At 39.4% G+C, this 27,937-nt stretch overlaps 1 protein-coding gene across 7 annotated transcripts in view; it reads left to right on the forward strand.

Annotated features, from left to right (window-relative positions):
- LOC117971028 (zinc finger E-box-binding homeobox 1-like) overlaps window positions 1-27,937 on the forward strand; it is an 84,365-nt gene that overhangs the window by 30,373 nt on the left and 26,055 nt on the right. For 4 of the 7 annotated variants that reach the window (XM_059023243.1, XM_059023242.1, XM_059023246.1 and 1 more), the window contains exon 2: window positions 27,572-27,775. In XM_059023243.1, coding sequence (XP_058879226.1) covers window positions 27,572-27,775 — 204 coding nt within the window. Of the gene's footprint in view, window positions 1-19,198; window positions 19,400-27,571; window positions 27,776-27,937 lie in introns of those variants that run through there. The other 3 variants (XM_059023240.1, XM_059023241.1, XM_059023247.1) reach the window with 2 other exon arrangements.

The raw sequence follows: 27,937 nt of genomic DNA on the forward strand, positions 1-27,937 counted from the left end.
TTGAACTGCAGTCTGAAGAATAGAAAGACTAGACATCAAATGACTGCAACCTGGCTTTCACTGTCCTAGAAATATTTAAACTGATAGTTATTATTTTATTATTATTATTATTTATTTCTTAGCAGACGCCCTTATCCAGGGCGACTTACAATTGTTACAAGATATCACTTTTTTTTTTTTTTTTTTTTTTTTTTTTTTTACATACAATTACATTATTTTTTTTTTTACATACAATTACTCATTTATACATTTGGGTTTTTACTGGAGCAATCTAGGTAAAGTACCTTGCTCAAGGGTACAACAGCAGTGTCCCCTAACTGGGATTGAACCCATGACCCTCCGGTCAAGAGTCCAGAGCCCTAACCACTACTCCACACTGCTGCCCCGTTCTGTGTGGGTTAAACTACCTACAAAAGACAATAGTATAAATACGTTTACTGGAAAGGAATGTTGTCTAGCTGCTGGATCAGACTGTAAACAGCAGATGATTGGAACTGACTTTGAACATTTTGGACAAATATAGTACATTTTTATTAGTTTTGGAAGATGTTTTCAGTATTATTCAGAAACCAAGAAACATATTCAGTTTTTCTTACTTCATCTACTTTCCTGCCTAATAATATAATGCCAAAAATGTGCAAATTTGATTTGGTTTGGAGCCCTTTATCTTCTATCCAGCGGGATTCTAGGTCCAAGGAGGCCTTGTTTTACCTTGCTTTGCACATGAAATCAACAAGACAAGTGAACAGAACTCTCCTCAAGACAAGTGAACAGAACTCTCCTCAAGACAGGTGAACAGAACTCTCGTCAAGACAAGTGAACAGAACTCTCCTCAAGACAAGTGAACAGAACTCTCGTCAAGACAAGTGAACAGAACTCTCCTCAAGACAAGTGAACAGAACTCTCCTCACGACAGGTGAACAGAACTCTCGTCAAGACAAGTGAACAGAACTCTCCTCAAGACAAGTGAACAGAACTCTCGTCAAGACAAGTGAACAGAACTCTCCTCAAGACAAGTGAACAGAACTCTCCTCACGACAGGTGAACAGAAATCTCCTCAAGACAAGTGAAAAGAACTCTCCTCAAGAGAGGTGAACAAAACTCTCCTCAAGACAGGTGAACAGAACTCTCCTCAAGACAGGTGAACAGAACTCTCATACTGTTCTTTGGTACAGTTTTGTTTTAACCCTATTCATCCACAGCAGGGCTGTCCAGGTAGCTCTTGAGCCATCTATAGCTCTCTGATCTCCCCAGTACCTCTCTTGTGATTTACAAGTGTAATATTCCCTTCAAGGCTTTTAGTTGGGTTTAAAAGACCAACGCACAAGGGTAATTGGTAGTCTTTGGCAGAAGCAAGTGCAGTCAAAATGAAGCAAAACTGATGCTGTGTTAAACAGGAGGCGTGTTTAATAGGCACAACCATGCTGATGCTGTGGCATGTTGACCCTTATCTGTGTCTTTGCTACTACTATTCCCTCTGGTATTTCGTTTTACTAAACTTAGGTTACAATATTTCATTTTTCTATTCGTAAAGATACAGTGTATTTTAAGAACTCCCTGTCCAAGACGGTTGGACAGCTCTAACCTACAGTAAATTAACCCAGAAATAAGAAGTCCCAGAGCTTATGAAAAAGCTGCTAGGCAAAGTATGAAGCATTTCAGTGCTAAAGATAAACTGTATCGCTTTTTAAATAGTTGAGAAGTGACAGGTATAGTGAGATGGGTAAAACCGGTGAACATTTACTGTACGACACAGTGGAAATATATATACCGGTATTATTTTTTTTTTCTTTGAGTAAAACAGAAAACAATTCCCTTTAGTAGATCAGTTGACTCCTACGGTACAATAAGTAACTGCAGCCTAGAGAGAGCACTCCCCTGTGCTCTCTGAGACTTGCCTAACCACCGTCACCCAGTTCCTGCCATTCTCTGTGAAAATACACTGAGCTCTCTGGGGAATGAATGCACTCGTTCTCCGCACCTGGGCCGAACGGAGGAAGCAGCTGGGAGTACAGATTACATTTCAGAATGGATCTAACATGTCTGACTAATGCATCGTTTTTCACTATTTATTTAAAGTTACAGCGTCTCCATCTGACACACTTCAGAGTATTTTTAATTAAGTATTTTATCTGTGTTTAAAGGGTGGATATTTATCATATATATATATATAGAAAGTCTACACCCCCTTGAACTTTTTTCACATTTTGTTGTGTCAATGCCTCAGAGTTTCATGCATTTAAATGAGGATTTCTTTTCCACTTATCTACACACCATAAAGTTATATATTAAAAATACAAAACTGAAAGATCATAATTGGATAAGTCTCCACCCCCCCTGAGTTAATACTTGGCGGAAGCACCTTTGGCAGCAATTACAGCTGTGAGTCTGTTGAGATAGGTCTCTACCAACTTTGCACACCTAGATTTGGCAATATTTGACCATTCTTCTTTACAAAACTGTTCAAGCTCTGTCAAGTTCCTTGGGGGGCGTTGATGGACAGCAATCTTCAAGTCATGCCACAAATTTTCGATTGGATTTAGGTCGGGGCTCTGACTGGGCCACTCAAGGACATTTACCTTTTTGTTCCTTAGCCACTCCAGTGTAGCTTTGGCTGTGTGCTTTGGGTCATTGTCATGCTGAAAGGTGAACTTCTGTCCCAGTTTCTGCTTTCTTGCAGAGGGCAGCAGGTTTTCCTCAAGGACTTCTCTGTACTTTGCTCCATTCATTTTCCCTTCTATCCTGACAAGTGCCCCAGTCCCTGCCAATGAGAAACATCCTCATAACATGATGCTGCCACCACCATGCTTCACCGTAAGGATGGTGTTCTTTGGGTGATGCGCTGTGTTGGGTTTGTGCCAAACATAATGCTTTGCATTTAGGCCAAAAAGTTCCATTTTAGTTTCGTCAGACCACAAAACTTTTTGCCACACGGCTACAGAATCTCCTGAGTTTTTTTTTGCATACTTCAAACGGGATTCAAGGTGGGCTTTCTTGAGTAATGGCTTCCTTCTTGCCACCCTACCATACAGGCCAGATTTGTGGAGTGCTTGGGATATTGTTGTCACATGCACACTTTGACCATTCTTGGCCATAAAAGCCTGTAGCTCTTGCAAAGTTGCCATTGGCCTCTTGGTAGCCTCTCTGATCAATCTCCTTGCTTGGTCATCCAGTCTGGAGGGACAGCCTGATCTAGGCAGGGTCTTGGTGGTGCCATACACCTTCCACTTCTTAATAATCGTCTTGACCGTGCTCCAAGGGATATTCAAGGCCTTTCTGCCGATCTGTGCCTTTCAACAACTTTGTCCCGGAGTTCTTTTGAAAGCGCCTTGGTGCTCATGGTTGAGTCTTTGCTTTGAAATGCACTGAGGGAACCTACAGGAACTGCTGAATTTATCCTGAAATCATGTGAATCACTACAATTTAACAGAGGTGGAGGCCACTTAACTTGGTGTGTGATTTTGAAGGCGATTGGTTACACCTGAGCTAATTTAGGATTGCTATTACAAGGGGGGTGGACACTTATCCAACCAAGCTATTTCAGTTTTTATTTTTAATTAATTTTCTACAAATTTCTAGAATATTTTTTTCACTTGAAAGTTGTGGGGTAGGATATGTAGATAAATGAAAAAAAAACGATTCTAATGCATTTTAATTCCAGGCTATAAGGCAACAAAAGGTGACAAATTTGAAAGCGGGTGTAGACTTTCTATAGGCACTGTATATATATTTTCGGTATTGAAATATGCATGATTTCCTTTTAATTTCACAAGAACACTGATACATTTCACGAACCATTCATATTATCTCAAACGTAGTAATAAAAAGAAACGGTAGTAATTCTAAAATGGAGCTTACATTTAGGATTTATGGCTGCTTGAAGCTATGGATGGCCTACCCTCAAAACGTTCTACAGTAATTCATTAAGCATTCTTTTTTTTCTTTTTTTTTCTCTTTTGGTTTCTGGATGATAAAGAAACACTGTATGCTGTTTACTGTAAAGCTGAGTCTTAGTTGGCGAGAGCCAAGTTCAAATCAGCATAAAGTTTTAACATCTACTCTCATGTAATAGAAGTCATTTACTGTTTTATTATAGTTTTTCTTTCCCAAACATGTTTTAAAAGTAAACTGAACAGAGCTGTGGTGTGGTATGAGTGGTGAGAATGCTGTTTCCATGGCCCACATGCACACCACGCCCATGCAGCTGTGGACCGAGCTGCTGAAGCTACCCTTTGCTGGTTGTCAGGGGGAAGTCCCTGGCTCGGAATGGCAGCAGAGCACTGGGGGTTTCCTAAAGAGGACTGTTTGACGAAGCTTCTGGTGGGAGAGTGTATATGAGTATGTGTTTGGTGGCCGCCTTTCTGACACCTCCTTACAGCCTCTTAAGGTGGTGATGAAATGCTGCTTACCTGTACAGTGCTTGATTTCTCTTGCAACACAAGTTGTTCCGACATACTATGTGGAAATGCTATAGCTAGAGGTTCTACAGTGGCAACAATGCAGCCAATATGCAGCTAGAATTAACTTTTCTTTTTGTCTGCTGTCACTTAATTCAGTTGACTGTTTCTAGTACATTAATTTTGAACCCTTTCATTGCTGAATTATTTTTGTTGAGCAGAAGCTGAAGCTCCTTTACTCAGTATATATGACAACAGGATTTATTTTTTTATATATGTTTATACGTTACCTCAGACAGGGACCTAGGAGTCCCGTGAGGTTCCAACGCCAAATTATAACATACAGTAATAAGATAAGGCAGGACCTTGAGGTCCCCCAGAACTGAAAGGGTTAAAATGTTTTTTTTGGTTTTTTTTTGATAGCTTGGTATGAACCGGTACTCTGTTTTTACAGCTGTTGACTAAATCAAAGATGAAAAGGGAAATGTTACTGTAAAAAAGGAGAGTTTAGTCTCTCTTTCTTTTGTACATATCCTGTATCATACAGTATTTGCACGCTTTATTAGCTTAATGTGGTGCTACAGCATGGGTGAGGGCTTTTGTGAAACAAGTGTGATTGTGTCTGTTATTTGCACTGACATGATTTACAGGAGCAGGATGTGGCAGGAGTTATGGGAGCATTGTTATTTCCTGCCTTCTGTTACTCAGCTGTACTGGTCAGGAGGACTACATTCCTTGCCCTTTATTGACCTCAGGGTGAGTGAAAACCAAAGATCAGCAGAGCTTTGGCGATTATGTGAAGTAGAAGCTTATAACGCGTTAATGGACACATTGTAAGGCAGGCCACCACATCCCACATAAAAAGGAGGCTGCTCTTGTTTAAAACACAATATAACCCCCCCCCCCCCCCCCTCCTACACTTAAAAAAAAAAAAAAAAAAAGTATCTAGGTAGAGACTCAAATCCTCTGACGCTTACATGAAAAGGTACATTTTGAACCAAACCCAAATCGTCATTTTTCGACGGCTATGTTGCATTAGGTTCAGTATATGTGCTTGAGTTCTCATAATTTCCATCATAATTTTCAGTACTTCAACAGATCATGCTTTTGTCCAAAATACAGGACAAAACTGCTTGATAAAAAATAGAGATTTAATTGATATACAGTACAAGGGTTTTGACTGGTTCTGATCATGTTTGTAGTTCTTGTTCCATGGCAGGCAAATAAAGGATTAAGAGTTTCAAACATCTACAGTACACTTGCAGTAGCCTACAGTGCTTCAGATGTCCACATTTCGGAAAAGTACTATCTTCAATAAGACAGGAGGAATCATCATATTAGCAACAGAAATGGCCAACATGATGATGTGTAGGCTACTATACAGTAATTGGCCAGCATCTCACTATCACACTGCCGCCTGCTATTTTCCAGTTATGACACCTTGGGGAAGACGGTAGAATGAAACTTCTCCTCTACAGCAGATCGAAACCCATTCTCAAGTTTCATTTTCTCAAGTGTAAACCAGGGTTTTCCCTGATGATCCGGTAGGTGGAAGCAATACAGTACCTTAAGCTCAATCCCATTCTTAATGTCTATTTTACTGTTATTTCTACCAGTCAAGGGCTAAACACAACTGCGCATTGCTGAACTAACTACAAGATGAGACACTTTGCCAAAGTTGGCTCCTACATTGTTTACAGTACATTTACTGTACGTGCCTCAAACTTTACTGGCTGGCTTTATGAATATCATCAGGGTGACCAGACGTCCCGGTTTAGCCAGGACATTCCCGGTTTTCCATCAAAGGTCCCGGTGTCCCGCCATTTTTCTCAAAATCTTGAAAACGTCCCGGTTTTCAGCCACTTCCTGTAGCGTGACACACTACAAATACCTTTTTGTAAAAATAACGTAAACAACCAATTCCTATATAACTTAGTGATTTTGTAGCTGTTCAGATCTGGTGCGATTTAGCCTAGACAGAGCAGAGAGAGGTTGCAAGTTCCACTACTTAGGTTAAGCCACATCAACAACGTCAGTAAATAAAGCCATCTGATGCAGTGAGTAAAAAAAGAAAAAGAAAAATGCCAAACCACAAATGCATATTTAACAGCGATCTACATAATATATTATTATTATTATTATTATTATTATTATTATTATTATTATTATTATTATTATTATTATTATTATTATTATGTTTAATAATAAACTAGATATAAAAGTAGCAATACATATAACACAATATGGCAAGTTAAACTAATTAGCCACAAATTATACACCCGGGAGTGCACTGAAATGAGCTACTTAAACAAGATAATACTAAGAGTGAGGATGGCTATTTAAATAACCATTAAAATAGCTTATTTTTAAATGTTTCATTAGTCTTATCAATTATTTAATAATGTGTCCCGGTTTTGAGCTTTGAAAATCTGGTCACCCTAAATATCAAGCAGGCCTGATTGTTAAAATATTATTATTATTATTATTTAATTTTTTACACCGATTCATTGTCATCAGGAAGCTAGACTTTTCTGTAGCTTTCCTCTCTCAGAAGAGACTGAGTAGGGCCTACATGTCAAAAACATGTTTAGGAGGGGTTTGATTTAAGTTTACTCGGTGGTATTAGCAAAGTTCAACCAACCAAGTCTTTCTGTTACACCTCCCAATCCACGATTTGATTTAATCAGTTCAATGTAATTTGCCTGGCTTGACCAGCGTTAGCTAGTGATTTACAAGCAGAGTCATTCCCTGGGCAGATGTGGGTGGCTGCACACAAAGCTACTGGCTCCCTAATGCTGTTTAATTAACCCTTTCCCTCAACATTTAGGGTCTAATTGACATGAATGGGAAATCCAGTCTTAAAGTGAGCTGTGAGCCCTGAAAAATGTAGCCACATACGACACTGAGCATAATGTCTCCTGCTTAGCTTGGTTCTGTACACACACCCAACATAATTATAAAGCTGTGTATGGTACAAAAATATCACATTTCTATCTGCGATGTCTCTCAGTTCCAATATCAAGCTCGGATGCCATCTACAGTCTTCAATCCTGTCTGGAACTGGATGCTACACAATGGTCATAGACTGCCTCTGTATTGAGTTGCTCGGTATAATTTTATTAATTTATTTTTTCACCTGCCACCAGTATTGTCCTGTTAATAAAATAAATTGACAGTCCTCCAGTCTTTTTTTCTGCAGTTTGAGGTTCGGCACTTGCCTCTAATGCCCTTCTTTTTAGAGGCTCAGCCTTCAGTTCACCCCCTTATGTACAATAACTTCCTCCCTCAGAGAAAGTTGGAGTGCAGTTGTAACAGTGGCTGATGGAATTTGAGTTCAAACCGGTTTAACAAACCAATTTCCATCAGATAGGGACATTTGTTTTTGATTTAATATAAGAATAAAATTAAGCTGTATTAAATTGTAATAGGGGATTTTGATGAGGAATTATATTTTCAAAAAGCATACATGAAGACTTCCATCCAGTGCAGTATGTCAAAGGTACATTTCTTGATGGGTTTGCCTCTTGCTTTTTTGTGTGCAACACAGCAGCTTCAGTTAATTCTTATTTATGCTCTTGTGCCTTGTCTCTTTACCTTCACGGCCTATCATGTTCGTCGATTGCTTATAGTGAAGGCTGACCTTTATCACCAGCAGGAAGTCTGCTCATCCCATGACTGCTGCTGCTGCCTCATCTTCAAGCACAGAACATTTCCTTTATTTCACTCGACCTGGCAGGCCCTGATACACCGACTTGACTGTTTGTGACACAGTTTGCCCCTGAGCCAGTTCTTGCACAAATGAGCATTGTAGCTGACAAGCCAGCTTTGTCTCTCAAGTCATTAGCAGTTTCTTGGTGGTGAGTGTGTGTGTGTGCTCCTGCTGGTGATGCTCTTCTAGTAGCAACCAGAAAAGATTTGATGAATGCATTTATCCAGAGCAGGTTTATGCATGAGCATCGCACACCTTCTCTAGAGGAGTGGTTCTCAATCCAAACAGACAATACACAACAAACACACCACACACACACATAAACAAACAAACAAAAAAAACATGCATGTGGCTTCTCTGTATGTCACTGTTGTTCTTTTTTTTTTGCACGAACCAGCCACCGATAAGCAAACTTAACACAGCAAATTACAGTTTACAGTTGATGCCTGTGTAAATTCAGAACACAGTTCTCAGCATTTTCGGTATATTTTCCTACTGAATAACTTTTAGAATTAATAGTAGGGTTTACTACAGTATATGTCAGATGTGTGTCTACACGGGTTCTGTTACAAAGTTCACAGTATTTTACAAACTGAATACAAGGGTTGGGAAAAAATCCCGGCAATATCTAAAGTAACTCATGCAGGTGTGTGAATGGGCTGTGCCTAACAGATGAATTTGTTTCTGTAATATGTCAAAGAAGAATCTCCTTGTTGCAACTATAAAATACTTTGATTGGATGATTGATGATTACCTCTGTGTTCAATCAATGATTACTTGGAATTCAATATTAAAACATTGGTTCATACAGTCAAACCCGCTTGTATCACTTCAAAGGGGCCGAGCATCAATAAGCGGAGTGACTTGATCAGGAGTTCATCAATAACAGAACAAACCAAACCACCACGTACACATTTAAACCAGGTTAACAAGTTCTCTGAGTCCTCGTACTTCCCTGTGCGGATTCGTTTAGTAGCAGAAGCCACTTGAGAGCTGGGATAGGCTCTCAAAACTGCATTCCTGTTTTTAAGAGTCTTTGAGATCGTTGACGGGTAGTAAAAGTTTGTAAGCAAGTTTTTTTTTCTCTCTTTTCTCGGATAGAGCAATTATTTCAGCCTTTATGGCTTTGTATAAATCGTATAGATTCCGAGACTTTTTCATTTTAATATGAAACTGTCAAAAAAAGCACTGAACACACTCTTGTGATCTCCAGGAGTCAAGCTGGGTGATCCTGTGAGCACACGGCTGTCGAGTACAGTGTATACAGAACATGTTGATAATACAGGACAGCTGATGAAGCATTTTGAGATGTTAAGTGGAGTTGAAATCAATTTTATGACTTACATTTCCTTGATATTAAGCACAGTGTCAAATTAATCAAAGTGATATTATCAGCAGCCTAGTTCCATTGACTCCCATTATGCTGCAGTTGGGACATTTCAATGTGATAATAATAAGCACGGTGTGATATTAACCAGAGTGATATTAAGCAGGTTTGACTGTATTTTAATTTTCCAAAATGTGTATCAGTCTTTGTGACCGAACCGAAAAAAAAGTGATGCAGAAAATGAGAATTAAAACATTTCCTCCTGTAATAACACAACCACCCAATTACATCATATCAGTCCAGAGTTTATTTTTAAGTTGGAGCAGAACACTGTACCCTGAGCTGTAGGATGACTCATCAGATGCACGTCTTAAATCAAGAATTGTTGTGGGATACTAAGATATGGGGCTAGGCTGGGGAAACCCCGCCTAACAGCACCCAGTTCACCCCCTTTGTAGAAAACAAGAGCACCAGGGATGGGTTTTACCGTCACCTGTTCTCAGAATGTAGCAGCTGAAAAAACGTGGGCCAACCCCAGGTTGATAGAACCAGTTCATTCGAGTTTCTACACTCCCAACAGCGTGACCTGCTGCTCCAGTGTGCACCACTGACATCTGCTATAGATTTGCTTTAATCTGATGTGATCATTTAGCTGATGAAATGGACAGCAATGCATAAGGGTATGGAGGGTTCTGATGTTGAGAAGATTTTAGAAGTGTACATGGGTGGATCATTGAGTGATAAATTGAAAGTATTTGTTTTAGCTCCATACTACTCTACCAGTCTCAGTGCTGTTAAGTGTTTAACGAGCTTGGTAAACCCTGTTCATTCATTAGCCTTCAAATGTGTTGCTATCCACATCCAAGAGTCTTGTGGAAAAAATGGCCAAGAATCCAGGGCTTGAATACAACCACTGTCACTCACTCACTGCGTCAGGCAAGTTCATTTGTGCATCAGGCATACCAAACCACACAGCACTTGCATCAGACTGAAAAGCTCAAACCCACTTGCAGTAAATGTAACATTCTAACTGCAGTGGTCTTGAATGAATGCAGTCGCTGTGTTTGCCAAACTTACTTGTTGGCCGTTTTGGAGGCAAGCTCTGTCACAGTTTCCAATCAGTTTGTTGCATTGCTTTGCTTTTGCTTTGTTTATATCATCTTGTTTGTCTTTATTTCCCCAGGCTTGCCCAGCCTGCACTGCTTTGAGAAGGCTTCCTGCTGGAAATGATATTTTCAGTCTGTCTCCCTTTGGGCGTTTTAAACTAAATCTCTCACAGTAAACATTTTCTGCTTAAAAGGGATATGTGACTGAAAATAGATACAGTGAAATACAAATCAATAGAAATGTTAGATTCTGTGTTCCTTGTCCTGTTAATAAACCCTCTCTTGTCTTGATCATCTTTCCATCATATTAATCATGTGTTTACAGCACCAGCAGTTAAATGTAATGAAGCTGACAGATGGAAAAAGACTCAGCAAAAACAAAAAACATGTTAGGCTCTACAGTAGGTGTTTCAAATGAAAAAAACAAAGGTACTGAATAAGTAGGGCTCCTGATTTTCGGTTTTAACCGATACAAAACACCCCCGATACAAAATAAATGAAATAAGTGTAGTCAAAAAACACCGGAAAAATACTGGAAATGGTTAGTTAATTCACATTGACTTCACCCCTTTCCCATTTAAAAAAAACAAAAACAGACTACCTTTCCTAGTGCAGTTGGGCAATGTCCGTCCTTCCTGACTTGTATCTATCATTGATTCGTTCTGAATACCTTAAACCCACCCTAACTACATTTCTATTAGAGACTCAATTTGTGAGATTTAAAACAAGATTACAATTAGAAGGCTTGTTTGCAGATTTAAAGCATATGTAAAAAAAGACCATGACACACAAGCCCAGAAAAATGTGCCGTGACCATATGGATTTCGTTGTGGAAGACAGCAAAGGAAAGAAGGTACAAATTAAGTGTGCAAGTACTGTCGAGTTACTATACAGATTGTAACAGAAAAAAAACGCCCAAGCATTTTGGAAAGTAACCAAAAACAATCATTTTATACAGTATATAAAAAGCAAAAGCATTTACAAAAAACTCAAATAGCTGAAAATAAGCACAGAAAAATGAAATTAATAAAAACAGAAAAACAGAAGCCCTATGTATAAGGCATGAAAAGATCTACAGCACAGTGATTAGTAAAGCAGTGAAAATGGTACTACACCAGTAATGTGCGATTCATCAAGGTAGTTGCACAAATTCTTATCAGCCCAACTTAAACACTGAACCTGCATCTTAATGGGTCTGCTCACATTTAGCTGGTCAGACAAATGGCTGGAATGTTCTTGTCAAGACTTGTTTTTTAGCCTGCTTTTTTTTCTCATAGTAGTCAAGACAGCAGCTTAACTGCAAGTGACGCAGTGTGATGTAGGCATGACATGCCTGGAAGACTGCAGGAAGCCGCTCTAAAAATAACCAAGAGATTTCCTTACGCTTCAAGTGTCGGTCGCAAAAATCTGTGCTGCCCCCATCTGTTCCGCTCATTTCAGTCTGAGGTAGTCTGCACACAAACCCTTTTGACACTTTCAGCTTTGATTTGTAGCTGACTAATATAAACCCAGCATTGCACTTACTAAAGAAAAGTAAAAAGGAGCTTTTGAAAATGGATTTTTTCATTTCTCAGAACTTTACTGCAAAACTGACCAGCGATAATGATGAGGCTGTTTTAAATTCTGAAACAAATGCTGCCATTTGATTTGCTTATATTAGAAGCCACTAGCAGACGTACAGCTGTACTGAAATATTATTCCTGTGCAGTACAAGTCTCTAACATTGATTATAAGTTGTATTAGTGTTGGGTTTGTAGGATGCTGGGTGGAATTTGCTGGGATTGTGTAAAGCTGGTTTAAGTTTACTTCAGTTCTGACTGGCTGTGTGTTTGATTTGGCTCAAGTGTTATTGAAATGGACTTCAGTTCTTGCACTGTACAGTAAATTAGCATACCAACACGGCCACTGCCTAGATAGTTTACTATCTATATGTAGGTCACCAAAGTGACCTGGGAGGGGACAGAACCCTGCATTACCTTACAGTATTGAAAATGCATTAACACAGATCAAAGGTATTTCAAAGGTTTACAGTAATGGTATTCTGGTATGACAAGGCTCAGGGTCTTAAATATAATTAAAAACACTTCAAGTCAGCAGCTTGCCTGGCCTAGAATAATAATAACCCTAACCCAAAATTGACATCTCATCTTACAGTATGTGACTGCACTGGAAATCTCTGGTCACCCCCCCCCCCCCCCCCCCCCTACCCCTTTGAGAAATGGATGATCAGAGTTTGGGATGTAATATGGAAAAAAACACTCCTGCTCTTAGTACTTGCTATTAGTATGTGAAGGTGTGGTTTCCTTTTGCTGTTGCTGTCTTAGTCTTGTCATGCTATCAATCATGATAATAGACCTAACAGACCCAGTAAGTCTATTTTATATTTTCCACTAAGACAGGTGATGTCTTCTAATTTGGAACAAGTGTGTCTCTAAACACTGTAACCCTGAAATTCTAGTATATATAGTAGTTTTCGGACTAAATAATTAAATAGAGGGAGACCTAATGCACTGTACAATTGCGCCTCCATTTTGAATTGGTGCATCTCAGTTAGATATTACTGCTACACCTAAACTTATCGAGAACAGTAAATAGATCATTGATATGAGAGCTTTTCAAAACAGGAAACCGATCAAAATCCAGATTGCAAAAAGAGGATGTAAATGTTCTAATGGTATTTTGTCTTTTTGTCTAGGTAAAGAAATTCTTAATATGTATCCAAGTCTAAACTGCAATTGTGTTAATTTGTGTTATTAAATGTGTTGGTAAAATGTATCAGTTAGCACACAGGAGTCCTTTTAGCAGTCACAAGCCCCCTACATTGTCCTGCCAAAATATTAATGGAATGGCTACCCAAGTCAAGACTGCCTTTTACAAACTGCAGTGTACCTTTTACAGCAGTGGCACTGGAGTATTTTGGGGGAATTGGCATGAAATATATGTTCATAAAAGCCAAGTACTGAAGTCCAGGCCTTTTCTTGGATCTAAAAACTTAGCAATTTTACTGAGTCACCTAGCCTCAGCTTTGTAGTTTTATAGTTGTATCCTCCCTCTACTTGCGGGTCCCTTTTAGGACATGCTGTGTCACTCCAGTGCACTGTAACCATGATTGGAGTAGCCACAGGTTCCCAAGCCCACAGATAAGCCCTGTCCAGTCTTCCTGATCAGCAGGTAGCTGCGACTCGGAGTGATCCCTTTCACCTTCCCTCCTGAAGGGCAGCTACTGTCTCCACTCAGTGAGGAATGAGCTCCTGCTGCTGTGCATGGCTGAGAACTCCAAGCCTGAGGCTTCCCCAAGCTGAACTCGCACCCGGTCCTCATGGGCAGGGGCTGTGTTAACATTCACACTCTGAGGCTTCCCCAAGCTGAACTCGCACCCGGTCCTCAAGGGCAGGGGCTGTGTTAACATTCACACTCTGAGGCTTCCCCAAGCTGAACTCGCACCCGGTCCTCATGGGCAGGGGCTGTGTTAACATTCACACTCTGAGGCTTCCCCAAGCTGAACTCGCACCCGGTCCTCAAGGGCAGGGGCTGTGTTAACATTCACACTCTGAGGCTTCCCCAAGCTGAACTCGCACCCGGTCCTCAAGGGCAGGGGCTGTGTTAACATTCACACTCTGAGGCTTCCCCAAGCTGAACTCGCACCCGGTCCTCATGGGCAGGGGCTGTGTTAACATTCACACTCTGAGGCTTCCCCAAGCTGAACTCGCACCCGGTCCTCAAGGGCAGGGGCTGTGTTAACATTCACACTCTGAGGCTTCCCCAAGCTGAACTCGCACCCGGTCCTCATGGGCAGGGGCTGTGTTAACATTCACACTCTGAGCTAGTCACCTTTTACTTTCTAAAGTATTCAACCATCAAAACTTGCCTGTCTACAATATTGCCTTTTTTCTGCATTTCTCTTACCATGTCCTCTGTGCATAATGAAAGGAATGGCAAATGCTTTTTATGTCTGCGTATGAAATGTTGAGTGTTTTTTAAGACATTTTTACCAAGGTTGTTCCATTCTTAGTTGTTAATTTGTGATGAATGCACACTAAAATGAATAGCGGTCTTAGCGTCAGGTATCCCCTGTTGAGCACTTCACAAAAAAGACAAGAGGTGACCTAGGAAACCTAATTAGCTTCTTAGCTGAGGCAGAAATTATGCGCTGGTAAGTTGTCATTTACAAGTGAAATTACAAATCTGAAGCACCTCTATGAGGGAAAAAAGGCTAATTTGTTTTTGTTTGTTCAGTTTTATATTGAATATTCATTTGAAAACTCAATTTGACCTGATCCACGTTTCCTTGAGAGAAACAATGTGAAGATTTGATGTTTTACATACAGTAAAGCTGATGGTACAGTACCTACTGTCATTAACGTGTAGTGCACTACAGTACAGTACAGTACTAAAAAAAGGGGGACAGAACTTAATGGACAACCTTCCAGTCAAGCAATGGGTGTACAATAGATATTCCTTCACGTTTCTAAACACTACATTCAGATATTATATTTACTGTACTTAAGTAAAGCAAGATTAAAAAAAAAGAACAGGCCAGTAGTGATATTTGTACTGTACAAAAGTGAGCTTAAGTGTGCTATACAGTTTAGGCTATTTATGTGGTTTGGTTTGAGACAGGAAAGCTGTCAGACTCATTTTAATAATACATTATGTTTGTCTGTACAGTATGTCAGTTTTAACACAGTTATTGATATGGACGGCTCAAGTTTTCAGCAGAAATCCAGACACTCTGATTAAAAAGATAGCAAGTAGCCTGTAGACATTGTACTGGCATGCTGGCTCCATTGAAATCACCACAGAGTCATAGGCACCGTGGCTTTGGGCTACTACTGCTACCTACATTTACTGTATGGGCTAGTGGGCAGAAATGAGATTTCAGAGTAATGAAGAAATCCATTTTTCATGGTGATTGTGTTTTCTTTCTCCTGCGCTTCACCTTCCCATGCTCCTGGCAGGCCGGTAGCAGAGGAAATCACATATCCCACTTTGTTACACGGAGATGCTAAAGAATCCCAATTGATGTTGCTTCAGTTCTGTTCAGGGATTCATTTGGATTTGCTTACTGAGTGGTGTAATACATGCGCTGGGCGTTTTCTTTTCATGTAACCCTTTCCTCCACATACTAGCTGGCATCACCCGCAGCTGCCCCCGTTATGGTACAGGACCCTTTAATAATAGACTGCAGTGGACACATTCTTGGATGGCTTTGTTGTGGTTTTTTTTTTTTTTTGTGCAATATAATTTATATTTAAAGCCCACTCGGGTTCTTGTCTTCCTGAAAAATTGCCTGACTTTCAGTCGATAACTTGCGACTAGGAGTCAAGGGTGTGTTGAATGTGTTGGGTTTTTTTTTTTCTTTTTTTTTGACAAATTCAAACTGCAATCGTAGAATTCCTAGTAATCAATTGGCAGGTGAAAGGTTGACGTCATGCAAATATTTCAAGCCAAGGCTTCAAAACAAAAGGCTATTTTAAGTTTCATCTTCTCAGAAATGCCCACAGTTTCTTATGGAGATTTAGGCTGTAGAGTTTAAATACTCTGACACTGTTACACTCTATAGGCAATGGACCCGCTACTATACTTAGATCTAATTTTAGGTTCAGATAAAGAGCCTGGCTGTGCATACTGAATGGGAAATTTCTACTTGCTGATAAGAGACCAGATAGGTACAACAGAGAGCTGTCTGCTAGCACCTTATATTACTGCCTTAAAAAAACGAGTTGCTTCCATGCTATTGAGTGCCTTGTAGAACTGCAAAGCGAGCGCGTATCTTCATTGGGGCCCCTGCCATTAGAGTCTAATGAAATTGTTTTGCTCTTTTAGAACTGTCACGTTTTTTACTGACTTTTCCATCCCACGGAGCAGTTGAAAATGCTCTGGAGTTTACCTCATCGTTGGGGCTGTAGGTGGGCAGATTCTCAGAACCCGTCCTTTCCTGTCACCTCATTGGGCTGGGAAGTTCTGCAGTGAGGTCACAAACCCCCAATGGGTTTGAAGGAATGATCAGATTGGCTATCGGCTAGTCTTTCACTGCCAGCAAATTCCCACTCTGAAAACACACCTGCTGTTCAAACAATGTGTGGGCCTGAGAGAGAGAGATTAGACAAGCACTGTATTTACAGTATGTTCCATGCCCATCACTAACTTTTTTTAAAATCAGTTTTCTTACCCTATTTAGCTTCTAGGCCTATATAAATCCAGGGTTGGCTGATTTAAATCAAGTCGATTTTAAATCACTTGATTTAAAAAAAAAAAAAACATTTACTACCATTTTTGTATAGTTTCTCAAGGAAAATACATTAAAAGTATGCTTTAAAAAACTTTTATTAACACACACATCTTAAACTCTTACTGTCTATAAACTAAAAGTCTTAGGGCTGTATTCTGATCACAGCGCAAATGCGAGTGCAAGCGCGAACGGCACTTGCCCCCGATTCTGTGGAGCTAAAATGGAGTGAAGACGTAAAAAAAAATACCGCACTGAAATGGTATTCTGAAGACATGTCTTGCCCGGTTATAGAGCGCCTGCCCCATCATTAACATGTTCTCCGAAGCGATTCTGATAGACAGTTGAGCTCTGTGTTAAGAACCGCTGAAACCAGGTTTATTTAGTGGTGCAATCAGGAACTTTAACAATTGAACACACTATAAAATGCAAAGTAGTCTTAAGTAACAACTGCGTGTGTTTGGACTGGCGCAGAAAGAGGAAATCAAAGAAAGAAAAGTAAAAGAAAAGTGCCTGGGATGAGTGAGGGGGATTTTACTCTGGCGTACTCCATCGCTAAACTCTTGTAGTTCACATTTAGAGGATGCCACAATGATAAATAATTAGCTTTATTTATGTATTCATTTAAGATTGAGTAATTTAGTTTGGTATGTAACTATTCACTAACCACCATTTCCAACATCCTTAAATTTACAGTTTGGAGGCACTGTAGAGCTACAACTACGGTACTACAAAAAAAAAATCCATAATTAAAATTAATAAATAAATTAAAATAAAATCAAAAATATATTTTAAAATTCAATTTAAATAAATAAAATCTGATTTAAATTAAATAAATCCTTTTTTTTTTTTTTAAATCAATCACACAGTCCTGCTTAATAGTCTAGTTAAACCTTAAAATACATTACCTATGAAACATGAGAGGGTACCACACCACCATAGAACCCCCCTCTCCTCCATCTTGGTCTTCAGATATCTTCCAATGCTCTGTGTGCCAGACAGTGTCCATGTATCTCTCTCAGGCAGGGGCATGCATCTCCCCTGAGTCCACAGTTATAAAAGAGGAATGGCACAGCATGTGCCCAGTGGAGTTCAAGCTGGTTTGGGAGCCTGTCCTGCAAATAAAACAATGGCTGCCCTACTGCATTGCACCTTGAGATACTTTTCAAAGTGAAGAACATTAAAAGATCAGCTGGGCAGTAAACATGATACTGAAACACAGGGACCACACCTGCCAGCGCTCTCATTTACTGGGCCCCGGTGCAACCTTGCTGTGGTTTATTTTTCTAATCCCAGAACAGTTTTATAGCGCTGGTGGCTGGTACTTCTATATTTTGTTAAATTTAGTCATTGAAGTGGACTCAGAAAAAAAGAAAAGGGCTCAGTGCTGAGCCCCCCAAAAGGCTGGGCCTGGGTGCAGTTGCATCCCTTGCACCCCTGTGGGTATTACTCTGTTTCATGTAGTATATGCTGTAGGTAAAATCACCACTTTTCTCAGTTTGTGAAAGTTCATGTGATAATAGACTGTTCCGCTTGCAGTATATAATTAGCCAATTTTGTTCATAGCTGGATCATAGTGTGCATAGATTTAAAAAAAAAAGTCTCCACGTACTGTAACTGCTGTGGAATCTATTTACAGACAGGCATGCAGAAATGTGGCATTTACTGTAAGTCACAAGATGGGATGTGTATTCATTGCCTCTTCCTCTATGCTAATGTATTTAAACTGTGACCATCTTATTAGGTTGGCTTGAGCAGAATGGAAACCATGAGGGCATAGAGGTGTGACTTCACTTTGTCTGTAAAATGGTGCCCAGTTTTACTGTATGCTGTGTAACAGTACTATCTTTTAATATTTCTTAGCCATCTTAGTCTCTGTCAACATACAGAAACTCTGCATAAAGATATACTAAGAATACAGTAGTTGTCACTGCACTGTCATTGATTTGCTTCAGTAGTGCAGGAATATGTACAGTGAGCTACCTATTTAAATGCATTAGATTGTAGTGATGTGAATGTGAAAGAAAAATGCAGTTTTGTGCACAAAAGGTCATAGAGGTTTCACAATGGAAATGAATTTTGTACTGTAAACCGCCAGCTGATAAACGGTTTTCAATATTGTTGTTGCCATGATCACAAAAGCTTGCCCTGCTCTGTTATTTGATAAGTGTAGTGTGCGATGGCAGGTGTCCCAGCAGTGCATGATGTGTTTCTGAGTATTCCTGGGCATCTTTAGAACCCGTTGGCAGAGGCCTGAGTCACTTCACAGAAGTGAAAGGGTTTCGCAGAAGAGGAGGAAGAAGAAGAAGCCGGGCTCTCATCGTGGCTTTCTTTAAATAACCCTGAAACAGATCTGAAGCAAGGGCTGGGATTTAACAAAGCGCTGTGTCTGAGGGGAGAAGCGATGAGCTCCTGGAATAAATACCCACACTGAAGGCTGGATGGTTGTATGATTATATAGATAGTATATTAAGAAGGAGTGAGATACACACAATATGATTGATTCCAACTATGTATTCCAGTATGAGAGCTTAGGGTCATCCATGTGTGGATTGCTTACCTCACACACCAGGTACTTTGTGAGAAATGCAAATGTGTGCATTGGAACCAGTGTCATTGATGTCCTTCCAGGTAGGAGATGAGTTGGGTTGGGGTTTTTTGTAACACTGGAGTGTGTGTAAAAGTAGAAGTGCTGTACTTTACTTTGTCTTCCCTCATCTACTGTATGATTTCCTGTCTGGTTTCTTTATAGTCCATATTTGTAATGCTGCGGCTCACAGTCAACATCAAAGCTTATTTTTTGAGCATGTGCTGCTGACGGTAACTGGCTAGAAGTAAAATACTGCATGTCAAGCATGTTTGAAATGTAAAGGCAACTGTGATTAAATTATTCCTAATGTGTTTTTTTTGGCGAGGACTATAGGGCCATGCGCTGTAGGTTTTAGACTGCAAAGCAAATGCATTACATTGTTGAGGCACATTCACTGTGTTTACAGCTAGGCTACTGTCAAAGTTATAATCTTGAAAAGTGTTTTTTAAGCACTATTAAAAATACTTTTTATATAAAGCATGTTCTTAAACTGTGTTCATTTTAAGTTCATAGTAAACATAAAAATGGAGAACGCACTTTATTGTTTTTCACCAAGTTCAGATTTATTATTTCAGTATATAAAAAAAAAAAAAACTTTCCAAAGAACTGTACTCCTGGATACACAGTAGTAGAGCTGTACAAAAATGTATATGTCACATGCACATTTTTATCTTGGCTATATCTTGAGAGCCAATGACTCTCGGTACAGTAGAACCTCATATCCTATCCTGTAAGATACAATACCCCCTATATACCTGGACCTCCAGTATGTGTCATTTACACGTGCTTCTGCCAACTGAACAGTACTGATGGAAACTGATCAATGCACATTTTATTAAGGGTCAAAAACAGTACATTCAACTCTTAGGACAAAATGGATGTGGTTGCAAGCATTTGGGAATTCAGTTTCACTTTTACATGCTATCACTTCCCAGTTTAACCATGTTAAATAAATGAAAGCAAGGGATTAATAGAATTACTCTACCATTAAAAAGCTGAAACAAGATTTTTTCACCAATCTCCAAAGCCAGTTTGTGTTTGTGTGTGTGTGCGCTTTCTTTGCTGTCTCGGGTTAACACACACGGGGCAAAGAAAACCTGTGGAGCCCTGGAGCCAATTAAATCAGATATGACAGGCACTACTGTATTGACATTCCTCAGTACAGTTCAGGTTCTTGAGGGCGTTAGTGTCAGTGCCTTGAAAAAGTCACCAGATAGGTTTAGCTACAGTCAGACGACACGTTGCAAACCACTCCCTGTATCTGGCTGTGGTTGAATTACACTGTGCATAATGAACCATGTAGATGGCCTACTTGTTCAAGGTACTAATTTGTTACTGGGGGGATATTTAATTAATGTTATTTCACAGTACCTTGTTGGATATTACAAACAGCAGCCTAGCATTGTAAGTCAGGCCTCTTCCACAGCAGTGTGAGTCACATCCAAAAGAAAAAGAAAGGAAAAGTAGCCGTGTGTTTGCTTGAGGACCTAAAGGTATTTCCCAGGTTTGTGTCTCCACTTATCCCCTTCATCCAAACAAGTCGTGCTTGATTAAGATCTTGAAACTCAGCACACACCAGTGAAGCCTGTGACTGGAGCTTGCAGCAGTGATGGACAACTTAGGTACTGAGATGCCATGCTGGCAGTGGGATTTCAACAAGTAATGAAGCACTCAGACTTGTCTCAGGTGTAAAATAATTTCCTGTGAGTCAAAGTATTTAGCAAACCTAACCGAAAGGTAGTTCAAACAAACAGATGTGTGCCTTGTACCCTACTGTAGCTCACTGCGGAGGCTGTCATCTATTGGTTACAGAACCTGTCAATCTGAGACCATGCCCCTAATTAGTTGAGAGGAGTGAGGGATGAAGAGAAGGGAGTGACGGTCTGGAAGATAAACTGAGTAGTTTAGCAGCAGCTCCTCCAGTGAGAATCCCAGCTCCCCCACAGCTTCCACCCTCCTGGTTGATGACGATGATGATGCCTAAGGGAAATTAAAAGTTGAGTAGAGGAAGAAGAAAGAAAGAAATGAAAGGACAAGCAATGACTAATCAGAAAAAGAAAAAAAAAATTTAAGACTTCCGAGAAGAAGCTTTGCAAAGAGAAGCGAGTTGAGTCTGACGTGATGGAAATGTCAGAGTGAAGTGAAATAGTAATTAGCTAACAAGAAAGGAGACAGGGCCAGCACTAGCTGTCGCTCATTAAAGTGATTGGTTTTAATTGCTGCTGTACTGTATTGTACATCTCTGCCTGTGTGATATGAATGGAGTTCCAGGTGTGTGTGCGTTTCAGGGGGGTTTCAAATTCCAGTTTTTAATTTGAGATTCTTTACACCACTGCAGGTTTCTGCTCTTCTGCTTGTTTTTTTTGTGTGGTGTATGATGGAATGGACTATAGTGTAATCTAACTTTTGCTGTCTCATTTAAGCATGTGTAAAGAGGTATAATTTTCAATATAAATACACTTTTTTTTTTAAATCTCACTTTATACGTATCTGCTTTGTGAAAACCGCACTTAATATTTTTGCATCATAAAATGTGAAACACCAATTACAGTATGCTACTGTTTTATTAAGAATAGACTTGTAAAGCTAGTAAATTGTATACAGTGAGTTTAACAGTAAGTAGGCTATTAGAAATCTACAGTGTTGTTCATGAGACAAAAAACTCCATTTTAAATATTATGTTTTCAGTTTTGCTCATAATATTTTTGACATAAGCCCAGGATGAATGTGCATACTGATATTCAAGAGGTATAGAAAGATAAACATGGTTGTAAATGTGATGGATATTTGTTCTATAGCTCCTGACAGTTAATAGAGAGAAGGGCAGCTTGTGATTTGAGGAGGCACTGTGCAGATATAAAGCTGTTACTGCAAATACTGCAGTAATTACATTCGCAGCCTTTCTCTGATCTTTGGTAATTGATTATCCAGCTATTTCAGACAATCTGCTCACCATCTCATGTGCTGTTGTTCAAACTCACTCTAGTGATTAAGCTGCAATCGGACTGTTTTGACCTTCAGCATAGGTAACTGGTTTCAGTCACTTAGTGTTGAATTTGAAATATGTGCTTTCCCTTACACTAAAGCCCCTTTCACACTGGCACTCCTACCCACGTCCGGACCCGGGTCCTGGCTACCCGGGTCACAATCCTGCAACGTGTGAAACCACGTACCTGAGTCAGGTTAACCTGGGTCCCAGTGACCCAACTCAGGATGTAGGTTGACACGCTTTGACCCGGGTTGAGCGAGACAAAATGCTTGACGGCCGTTCGTGAGCCGACACAATAACAAACAGCGACGTCTGCGTTAAAGTTTCACTTCCACAAGGAACGTTTCTGTTTATTCTGTTTAGCCAGATTTTTGTTTTGCTTGAGACACACCATGAGCCAGATTGCAGCAGGGATGAAGAAACATTTGCTGTAATCAACATTTGTGCCGATGGTTCAACCCAGAGAAGCTTGCTTCCGGGGCATTGATACGCGCATTATTGACTTGCATCTGTCACCCAGGTCAACAATGCTTTATCAACAGCCAGTGTGAAAGGGGCTTCAGAGGACTGTCCACACTTTTTTTCTGGTACCGGCATGAGTTGCCTGCTTCAGTGCAGTATTTCCCTATTAATTGCCCTATTCAGTCAAACTTAGACACATGCCACGAACACACCTATGAACAGTAATAGCAAAAAAATAAATAAATAACATGCAATAAAATTTGAAAACGCATCACGTACCGGGAACATGTCAGCAGGGTAATAATGCAGGTCATAAACTGTTCCTGTATTATTTATTAAAGTTATTTTTGGATTGATTCCTCCTTGACCTAATAACCTTGTTTTATTCAGGTCTCAGTCGAACCATTGGTCCACATACTGTAATAGCACTCTGGTGTGTTACTGTATAACTAACCTGGCATTCATTCCTTAATCTGAAACAGTGAAGAGTGCTCATGCGACAGAGTATATACTGTACAGTATATATTCCTTAATGTGTCATTCATATCTGTACTGTAGCAACTATAGCACACTATTTCAAATGTCTTTGTGTATGGTGTAGGAGACAAAGCGTTACTTTTGTGTGAAGACACTCCTCGGAGAGTGAAATCCTGAGTGTTTTTCAGTTGTCTGTAGTCCTGCTTTCAGCTTTATATTGTACAGCTAAAAAACAATTGCATTTCCACCACGTTATAAAACTTGAATTGCTTATGTAGTGAGATGTGTATAGGGTGCTTTGTTATTCCATTGCGGTGACCTTATTTTAACGTGTATAAGGCTGCTTGTAATTCAAGCCGCGACAGTGATTTAAAAAGGTGCTAATATTGCTCGGGGGCCGCCATGCGCCAGGCTCTACTGTAGATTGCATTGAATTTTCATGACGGTTGTCATATTGTGTTTGAATTTAGTATTTCTCCAGGATCAAGACAAATGGTTATTAATATTATATCGGGGATTATTTGTCGGTCATCCAGGTTTTTGGGGTTTTAATAAAAATGTAATAAAACCCAGCTGTTTCTTAATGTAGTGGAAGAGGACATCTGAATAGGGGGTTAGCAGCACCTACTAGAATGAGCACAAGTTTGGCATTCATGTGCTTTCCTGTCAGTCACTTGGAACTGTCTTAACCTCAAAAGCAACTGTAACGCACACAAACAATAAAATACACTGTTTAACACTGTCTGCGCCATTGCATGTTTCTGGGACCATTATTGTCTGGTTTCACAGACCCCATATAATTAATAAAACCAAAAATGAAACGATGCTGCATTTTTTTAGTTGTGTTATCCATGGGGTATCCCAGCGTTTAATTATCAGCAGGGCTTTCTAGTGTTGAAAATGTATCTTGTCACACATTATGGTATTGTAATTGGTTTTGGAGCAGAAGTAATTACTTGATGTCCAAAAGTGTTTATTTTCCAACATAAGTTCAATAGCCACCTACTTGACTAAATGTTACGGATGCATATAAGCTAATAGATTGTGGTTAAGGAAATTCATATCCTCTGTTTTTTTTAAGTATATTTGCAATGTACAGTGCATTTATTCAGTCATGGATTTTTTTAACTGCTTTTTTTTTTTTTAAAGAAAACATCATTGTGCTAGAAAATCTAAAATAAGTAAATAAACTGAGGACTAATAAAATCTGGCCCAATTGAACGGGGTGATGCTGCAGGTTACTGTTAAACAGGGTATTATGGGAAAACAAAAAGGCTGGCAGCTGTGGCACCAAACCTTACCATAAAAATCATTTTATAGGTCGCACTGGTGTAAAAGTCGCTCCCCCTTTCTGAGACTTCAGTTTTAGGAAAACACCTTTTAAAATACTTTTTTTTTTTTTACAATAGTTTTCCTACATGCTCAACACTGATAAATAAAGAAAGATACACAGGTTTGTTTTCAAAATAACCCATGTTTGCAACATTTTATTCCATTAATAATTTTACAGTGTTGTTTTTCATTTTTAGTTAAACTGCTAGAAACTATTCATTTTTCAAAATTTAAAAAGTACACAAAAACTACTGTATTTTATTTGAGCTTATCAAGTACCCAAACAAGTTCAAGAACATTTCTTTCCAAACCCATACTTAGACAATAGTTCCCGCTGCATTGGCTTTTACAAATTTGTTGTATTAATTCAAATTTAAAAGAAAAGTATTAAACAGTGCTGCTTCATCAATTAAAAAACTAAAAATCCAATAAACTAAACAGTGCACCATTTAATAACCAGTAAACACAACTGGTTTAGTGTTGCATACGGTGCAGTACAATTGCATTCAATTTCCAGCTGTAGAAATATTTGGTTCTGATTTGTTTTGTTAATCAGAACCATAACCATACACATACTTTACAAGTGTACCACTGCATTGCACTGACATGCAGAACAAGTTACAGTATGTATTAAAGTCATTCAAAGTACTCCATTCAAACAAAATATTTTCTGCATTGGGCCATAAACACTTTCCTCCTATCAGCTCTTTTCTTTGTCCATTTTAAGTTTGTCTTTGTTTCGTCTCCAGTCATGTACTGTTTTTTCAGCATTGTGATTTAACATGTATTTCGGCAAATTCAAGAACGTGCAATTTCAAACCTGCTGAGTAGCATTTTCTTTTTTTTCTTACTGTCCTACATTACCTAGTCTAAGTCACCTACATTATCATAGGATTGCAGTTAAAATGAACAGAAGACTTGAAAAGTTTACTGCTCGACTTTCTGACCAATAGCTGTTTGGTACGGATCCCAGAGGTGGGTTCAGATTGAATGTTGACAAATCAATGCCTCGGGAGGGTGGGAATAAGAGAATTCATAGAGACTGACAGCTATTGTGCTAACGCTAAGTGAAACAGTATGACTAAGGGTATTGAGAGTAAGAAATTAAAACTTTTAATTCGAATAGTGGTTTTGTGTTTCTGCCTAGGAACATGACCTGAATGCCATAGATCCTGAACAAATAAATCGGGTTGTTGTCTGTTAAGTTTGTGTGAGACATAACCGTGGCTGTAGTAATCCCATTGTGGCGCTGGTACAGTAGTTTAATATTACACACACTGGCGCATACGTCGCACCAGTGTATTAGTCCCCCTTTTAAAGGCCCCGCAAAAATGCCTAGAAAATAGACTTATTCAACGTTTTTTACGATATGTACTGTAGCATATGTACAGCAATTTGACTACATATACTGTACTGTAGCCTCGTCAAGAGAAGAAATGAATCATTTCAGCTTCACGCTGTTTTAAAAGCCTACACAGCAAATTCCCCCAGGTCGCATTATTGATGTTGTGTGCATCAGCAACCGTAACCACAGGTAGAGTCATTCAGATAAATCAATAAAGGACTGTAATAAATTGAAGATCTGTACAGTTCATGTATGAATTAATCAGTTTACTGGCATAGTCAGACGGATACTCTGCAGTATAGTGTCTATTGAATGTCCCCCTGCCTTGCTTTAGTAAAGCATTTTGTAAGCTAGGTTAAAAAAAAATACCTGAAGATGCAGCACTCTGCATTCTAATTACATGCTGGGTTAGCTTAAACCGTTCAGCCAGCCAACTCACCCTCTGCTGCTTAGAGCCCCTAAATCAATACTCCATCTTCACCTCCTGCTTTCCCTAATTAGAACTGCACACCTTGCTACACACTATATAAATCTTCAGCACTACATGGGATTAGAATGGTAGGGCTCACAGCCACATGAACTAAGTATATTCTCCTAATAATAACCAGCTGCATGAACAAAATTGCTGATGTGCTGAAGGGTGAAATCCAGCTCAGCTACAGTAGGTTTATATCTTGTGGTGTTATCAAACTTTACATTTACTGTAGGGCAGTTTTGCCTTAAAGGTTACTGCAACGGAATAATAAAAACACTTTTATTAATGACTTAGAAAGGCCTACCAAGGTGCATCGTGGCCTTTATAGGCCTAAAGCCTTAATTTTGTATTATTTGCCTTAACCCTTGAAGGTATAAGGTACAGATGTGTCCCACAAATAAATTGATGCTTTTTTTTTTTGCAATAAGGTGCTTGAAACAGGGTTTACAATGTACTGACAGGTTGGATCTGGTCTTTCAAATAGTCTCTAATGTATTTTTTAAGAATAAACTGTTTGACCAACCTCCCAATTCCATGTGTACCTTCAGGGTTTAAGGGATTCAATAATTCCCCAGGAAAATTAATCACAGCCAAATAATTTCTGAATGAATTAATGCATTCTCAGTTCAAAGGTTTAGGTCAAAGGAGCATATTATTTTTTCCAATGGTTCAATAATTTGTAATGAGATTTTTTTCATTACTTTAAAATGTACGTAAAAAGCTGTTGTGTATAATTTGTGACTCTCTTGTCTCATTGTTGATTGGGCAGGGTTAACATAAAGATCATAGATCCCCTGTTAAATATTTATGTCTAGAACTCTGGTTTTCGAGTTATTTAGTGAATCACAGTATTCTTACATTCGTATATTGAATTCAAACAGGTCAGAGTTACCTACGGTATGCTTACAGTACAAGATGAAAATGTTTTGTGTTAAAGACACACAATTGTACTATCGAGACTGTTGTGAACACACAACTGAATAATCTACAGGAGGAGTTTCTAAAGAAGTTACAATCATTTATTGTATGCATGAAATTCAAGGTGCGTCTTTGAGAAAATGCCCTGCAGTGACACAGATATGCTCATGTGCTGTTAGCCTCTTTCTGACTTGCTCTTCTTCTTGTTCTTCCAGTTACCAGCTATAACAACGTGGTGGAAGCGAACTCCGATTCAGACGATGAAGACAAGCTGCATATCGTGGAGGAGGAGAGCGTGACAGACGCTGCAGACTGTGAGAAGAATGTGCCAGACGATGACTTGCCAAGCAGCCACGCAGTATTACCAGAGAACGGGCAAGGAGAGGAGGAGGAGGAGGAGGAGGAAGCTTGGGAGGAAGGTAGGCAAGCCCAGTATAACGCACCCTTGGATTAGGATGGGATTAGGATATGGAGTGAACTCTTCTGTTGTCAGTCACCAGTGAAAGTATATTTTTTTCATTGGAATCTCATGCTTTTAATTGATCAAATCAGAATCTCCTCCCTCCCTCTCTCTCTCTCTC

This window comes from Acipenser ruthenus, chromosome 4, assembly GCF_902713425.1.
Source record: "Acipenser ruthenus chromosome 4, fAciRut3.2 maternal haplotype, whole genome shotgun sequence".
Taxonomy (NCBI): domain Eukaryota; kingdom Metazoa; phylum Chordata; class Actinopteri; order Acipenseriformes; family Acipenseridae; genus Acipenser; species Acipenser ruthenus.